The following is a 6,963-nucleotide window of genomic DNA, read 5'->3' as shown; positions in this document are numbered from 1 at the left end:
TTAACAACCAAATAAGCCCAAGAGTTGATAGTGGAAGTGACCATCTATTGTTCATTTTCAAGTTCCGGTTGAAGTTGACAAACATTAAGCAATTCATGAGAGTTAAAATATGAGCTTGAGTATATCCCACCTGAATTTAGAGGCCATATCAAGAACATATTTGATGCACTGAACACTAATACTTAAGGTCAGTTGTGTTGTGGAATGACATCAAGAAAGCAAGCAATCAAATTGACATGAAGGAGTGTGGACAAAGTGGAGACCCAAATCTACCTGTAAAATAATTGGACAGTCCCTCACATAAGGACCACAAGGAAGGGATAATAAATCTAGGGAGCAGTATAGCACTGATGAAACACAAAACTATTCACTAGTTCATTAATATCTCCTCCCTTTATTATTATGGTCTTTTGTTTGTTCTTAATTGACCAACTTTTATGATCATCTTTCATATATTTTGTAGAAATAAAAAGGAGTTAGTAAAGAATTCAAAGGCATCTGAGGGAGAATCTCTGGCTTTGGACAGGCCAGTCTATTCACATCGGCTCTCCCATCAGGCGCAGCAGCTGCACTGGTCCGATGCCCCTTTGCAGATGCAGCCCTGGGCACACTTGGCACAGCCCACATGGCAGCAGGAGCAGCAGCTCTTTTTGCAGGACTTGCATCTGCAGTCTTTGCACTTGCAGGAGTCAGAGCAGCTACAGGAGCCACCAGTGGCGCAGGAACAGTTGGGGTCCATTTGGAGGGAGACGAGACTGGCGGTCCCACAGCAAGTGTGAAAGCGAATGCCAGCAGGTGGAAGGCTTCTATGGTCTTTTTTTTTTACCTCATTGTTGGACCAGTGTGTGCTCATTTGTATAATTAAGAGCATTCGAGGCATGAATGACAAGATAGATAAACCTTCAGAAACCATAATAGCAGTAATGATTCCCTGAGGGTACAGGAAGAGACAAGAGGAAGGGAGGAAAGGGGGAGCTGATAGCGTTGATGACTGTATACCTGTAGTAAATGGATACATTGGATGGTGTAAGATGCAACAAATAATAAAAATAATACATTAATAAGGATTCCTTGGGGGTAGGGTGTGGAAGGAACAGATAAATGGGAGCTGATATCAAAGAGTTCAGGAAGAAAGAAAATGTTTTGAAACTAATGGTGGTAGCAATTGTAAAATTATGCTTGATCTAACTGAATTATGGATTGTTATAATATTTATAAGAGCTCCCAATAAATGATTTATTTAAAAAAATATCATACAGAAAGAAAACAGAAGGTCCTTAAAAGTTGGCAGGACAAAATGAAAATATCAAAGTGCACATCAGAAGAGATTCAATATTCTACTTTAAATTATCTAACAATGGTTGCAGCAGTACATTGACCGGGAGCTTCCAGGGGCTAAGGCAAGTTTCAGAGGAGGATGTGGAATGAGGGTTATCATGGCTGATATTAGATAGATCTTAAATGGAAGCAGAGCATACAGGAAAGATGTTTACTTGTGTTTTATTGACTATCCAATATGACATAACAAACTATGGATAGCACTGAGAAGCATGGGGATTCCAAAGCACTTAACTGTACTCATGAAACACCTGTACATAGACCATGATGCAATTGTGTGAACAGAGCAAAGGAATACTGAATGGTTTAAAACAAGGAAAAGTATGCATCAGCATTGTATCCTCTTATCATACCTATTTATTCTGTATGTTGAAAAAATAATCAGAAGAACTGGATTATATTAAGACCGCATCAGGCCTGGAGGAAGGCTCATTAACAACCTGTGATATGCAGATGACACTACCTTGTTTGCTGAAAATTATGAAGATTTGGAGCAATTGCTAATGAAGATGAAGGATATCATGGGTTACAACTCAATATAAATAAAACACAAATATTCACAAATGGACCAATAGTCAACTTCATAATAAATGAATAAAACCTTGAAGTTGCCAAATATTTCATTTTGCTTGGATCCACAATCAGTGTTCATGGTAGCATCAAGTCAAGGGATCAAACCAAGCACTGCATTAGAAAAATCCGCTTCATTTGGTAAATCTACTGCAAAAGACCTCTTTAAAATGTTAAAAAGCAAGGATGTTACTTTGAGGATGAGGGTGCGCCTGACCCAAGCCATGAGATTTTCAATTGCCTTTTATGAATGTGAAAGTTAAACATTGAATAAGGAAGACCAACCTAATAAGAACTGATGCATTTGAGTTATGGTGCTGGTGAAGAATAGTGAAAGTACCATTTACTGCCAAAAGAACAAAGAAATCTGTTTTGGAAGAAGTACTGACAAATTGCTGCTTGGGGACAATGGTGAGAGTCTCATGTACTTTGTTCCTGTTTTCAAATGAGACCAATTGCTGGAGAAGGACATAGCTTCTTGGCAAAATTCTTGGCAATGTGGATCAGCAAAAAAAAAGGAAGACCCTTAACTGGATGGCCTGACCCAGTGGCTGGAACAGTGGGTTCAAACATAAGAATAATTATGAGATTGGCATAGGATTTGGTGGTGTTTCATTCTGTTGTACAAAGAGTCACTGGTGCTGACTGGATGGCACTTAACAACAACACTGAACTGGCTAACTCTGCTAAAAAATACCTTGTGAAAGGGGGGGAATTACTTTGAGAATGCTTCTTAGGATAGGGGATTGGGAGATGTTGTCCTACATACTTTGGACATGTTATCAGGTGAGACTAAAGGAGACCTAGTGGCTTAGTGGATTATGCAATGAATTGCTTCCCACAAGGACATCAGTTCGTATCCACCTGCCTCTCTGAGGGAGAATGATGAATATGTCTACTCCTATTTGGATTTTAAGTCTCAGAAAGCCAATGAGAAATATGTATCCTGCTTTATAGGATAAATAAGGGTCAGAATCAACTTGATGGCAATGAGTTTGATTTTTGGGTTATAAAGGGAGACCAGTCCCTGGAAAAAGACATCATCCTTAATAAGGTAGAGGCTCAGTGGAAAAAGAAGAAAACCCTCAATACAGTGAGTTAACACAATGACTGCAGCAATGGACTCAAACACAAGAAAAAATTATGAGGATAGTGTAGAACTCTACAGTGTTTCATTTTGTTTTACATAAGGTCACTATGAATCAAAACAAATTTGATGACATCTAACAACATAAGTTTCATTTTTCCTTTCTTTTTGACAGCTTATCTCATCCATATAACTTTCAATAAACTTTTATTTAAAAAGGTATAGCCTGTATTGTTTACTTTTTGTTGTATGCTTTTAGTTATTAATCAAAGTGTCAAATTTTATCCTACTCTGTTTATGATATAAAATGGATTTTTGAAATGGTTTTGCTCATTATGCAATCTCAAATATGGGTTATACATTTCTAAATCTGTGTTTTATCAAATAATGTAATTTATCATTAGTCTGATTCATTAGTTATTGTGAAAATATTAAGTCATGCTTAGTATAAAGTTGGAGATATATGCTTTGAACATATCCCCATTCAATTCTCACTTTCCTCTGTCTTCTGAGGTGATAACTTGTATCTGGGATGTATTACTCTATTATACCCTGTAATTCTCCATCGATTTTCAATTGCCTGTTATTATAAACAGTGACTTATCTGTGTAGGGCTCACCTTTCACTTAGGGTGCTCAACTCTCTCAATTTGCCAGGACTGAAGTAATTCCCTGGTCACAGTGCTTTCGGTTTTAAGACTCAGACAGTCTCAGGAAAACCAGAATGAGGTCTTCGCCCTTGATGAAACATACCTCTTATTGCTTGAATGTTATCATGAAATCACATTTTCAAAATGGTTATAAAAATATGTTGATATACTCAAGGTATCACTCCATATAATTAATTATAAAATTATGTAAACATCATGTTGGTATGGATCATGGTTTTGCACATCAAAATGTAAATAGTACACCGTTGTTCCTATTTTTTCCAAGTAGTTTGTTTCATATAATAATTCCTGTGCTGAAAGTGAAAGGCTAGTTATTTTTTAATCAGTCCAATCCTTTGTTTAATCCGTTGACCTTTGGGTCTTTGAGACTCATATGCATGAGGATATATGGAAAATGAATAAGGAAGACCAAAGAAGAATTTCTGTCTTTGAATAATCATGTTGAAGAAGATTATAGACCATCCCATAGACTGTCAGAAGAAAGAACAAATCTGTCTGGGAAGAAGTGCAGTCAGACTGCTCCTTACAAGTGAAATTGGTGTATTTTCAGGAGGGGAAATCTGTGGAGAAGGTTACAATATCTGCTAAAGTTAGATGGTCAGTGAGGAAGAGGGACTTTTCAAGGAGATGGACTGTTACAGTGGCTGCAATAATCAGCTCAAAGGAAAGAAGTGATTGTAAGAAAAGTGCAGATGCTGGCAGTGATTTTCTCTGTCTCTCCAAGGCAAAATTGACTTAACGCCTAATCACAACAACATTTTCACAGTTGAGTCCATTAAGTATCTTCTCGGATGTTCTCATTAGATAGTTTGACATCGTTTTTAGGGTGTGAGTTATACTTGATTAATATGGCTGTTCCACACATAATCCCATATATGAAACATAATAATTCTGGATTTCTTATATCTGTGGCTGTAACCCCATTTTGGAGGACATTATCTGCTAACAAATGGGAAGGGGATGAGATTGAGTTCTAACCTTACTACAAACAAAACAAAAAAACTGCCATTGAGTTTGTGTGGAATCATCTTGACCATATATTAGAAGGTGCGAACGGCACCACACTCTTGGCTTAATATTTATCTGAGTTACTGTTGTTTACAATGGATGTAAGGAATTATAGCCTACAGCTCTAAGAAGAAAGAAAATTGCTTTTGGAGTGACCTGAGAAAAAGCCTGGCTGATAAAGATTAGTAGGGAGTCAATGCCTACTGGAAGCATCTTGCCAGAAGCCCCAGGTCATATGTGCATAAATAAGATACAATCCAGGGTTGGATAATAGATGATTACATTTGGGTGATGTCTTCCTGTGCATGAGTTTGATAAGCAGGTAAGGGAAGATACAGTTCATCTGTGAGCAAATAGGATTCTCCGGAGTGCCATCCTGCAATGTATAATATGAGCCCTCAGAGAATTAAGAAGAAAGACACCATTACCAGCAAGAGGCAGAAATGGAACATGTCCTCTGGACCTCAGGTCCTGAGCAGTGAACCTCTTGGAGCCAAACAACAGCTATACTGTCAGAAGAACAGCAGTAGAAACAGGAGAGCCAGAGCATGGATCAGGGTGATAGACTTCCCAACCAACAGAGCACATTGGGATGAGTGCTCTTGTGCAGAATCCCAGCTTGTGGAGTGGGGTGCCTCTGGGCACTCAAGTGGGTAAATTAGACTTGCTGATGTAGGAAACTGTGTAAACTGTTCTAGTCAACAACTACTGTGAGTATTTCTCGCTGGCATTACAACTTGTTAACATTCTTAATAAACTCTTTAATCATGCATTTTGCCTGTGAGTTTTGGGGTAGCCATTGCAATGGATGTTAGAAAATAGAAAGGTAAAATAGTTGACACCAGTTAAAACAGTACAGGTGTGTTCAGGGATTTAAAAAAAATCTCCAAAAGCGTTTTGGAATGAAACTGAGAGAGCATCTATTGGAAACTTCTAGCCATTTTATATTTACTAACGTTCTATTCCTATTTTTATACTTAAAAACAAATAAATAAAAGAATACCTTGGTATGCATCACAAAAATAGAGTAAACAAACTGGAGAGCATATTGTTCAAGAAATAATAATTTTCCAACAACATTAAACACACCCGCAAACTTATATAAGATTACAATCCTGTTCCACCTTATCAGAGCCAAGTGCTTTTTATCAATCTCTACTTTCCTCCTGGGCTTTACCATTTTACTACTGGTATATGCATTCCTCTATTAAATACTTCCGTTTTCCTAAGGTTTTCAATTTCTATCAATAGAACCACACTATAATTATTTTTTTGTATTTACATTATTTATCTCAGCAATCGATGCTTTCATAATATTAATTTATGGTTTTACACTTAGGTAGAAATTATTTATTTTCATTGATAAATGATCATTTGCTGCATAAATAGGCCCCAAACTATTTACTTATTTTACTGCAGATCATGGAGTATATGTAGTACAGTACTCATTTGCCTGACCCAGGGTTACTAATGTGGCACACCACATGGATCAAAATTATAATGATTAACAGACTTTACATTTCTTGAATATATTCTACCTTTCATTTTACTATACATCTTTAATTATTCTGATAGTGACATAGCAGTATATAGCTAATGCACTAGAATCTAATTGTGGTTTTAGTATCCAGTAACTGTATGGTGAGTGCTACTGAAATAACTTCATGTACTTATTTGATATCTGTATATCTTTTTAGGTGAAATATCTCATCATTTCCCTTTCCTGTTTTCTGATTCAATTATTTCTTTTGACAGTTAAGTGTTTTGAGTTTTCATCTCTTCTATGTACATGGAGTCCCTGGGTGATGCAATGGCTTAATATGCTCAGTCACTAACCGAAAATTTAGAAGATCATGTCCACTTGAAGGGATCTTGGGAGAAAGTCTCAAATGGTCTGCTTCTGAAAGTTCAGCCATTGAAAACCTTGTGAATCAGTTTTATTTTGGCACACATGAGATCACCATCGACTAGAGGACTAAGTAGCATTTTATAATAATTATTATTACTATCTTTTCTAAGCCAATACAGTGGTAGAATCTCTCTCAGAATTATCGTTCACCATTCCTGGGAATGCTTAGTGAAATTCCTGGGAAAAGATGCAAATCTCACTAATTCTGTTGCCCTCAGAGGCTTTAGGCATACAGTAAACTCATCAATGTCAGTCTTCCTGGTTTATGTCTATTTTGTTGGCTTCTATCCAATGAAAGGTAACACTTGAGTCATGTTCTACCTGCCGCTGTCTTACCCCAGATATTGTGTTAGTTGCATTCCCTGAAATTTCTATTTTGTT

The 6,963-nt window shown here is 37.0% G+C and overlaps 1 protein-coding gene across 1 annotated transcript; it reads right to left on the bottom strand.

Annotated features, from left to right (window-relative positions):
• Positions 1-505: 505 nt before the first annotated feature.
• On the bottom strand, positions 506-777 carry LOC101639464 (metallothionein-2A-like). Its single transcript, XM_045295872.1, has one exon. The coding sequence runs from the start codon at positions 737-739 to the stop codon at positions 554-556; it is 186 nt and encodes a 61-aa protein (XP_045151807.1). The 5' UTR covers positions 740-777; the 3' UTR covers positions 506-553.
• Between the last annotated feature and the right edge of the window lie 6,186 nt (positions 778-6,963).

Source organism: Echinops telfairi, unplaced genomic scaffold, assembly GCF_000313985.2.
Source record: "Echinops telfairi isolate 266 unplaced genomic scaffold, ASM31398v2 ScPeMD7_6080;HRSCAF=6971, whole genome shotgun sequence".
Classification (NCBI taxonomy): domain Eukaryota; kingdom Metazoa; phylum Chordata; class Mammalia; order Afrosoricida; family Tenrecidae; genus Echinops; species Echinops telfairi.
Note: the sequence above shows the minus strand (reverse complement) of the source record. Positions and strands in the feature narration are given on the sequence as shown.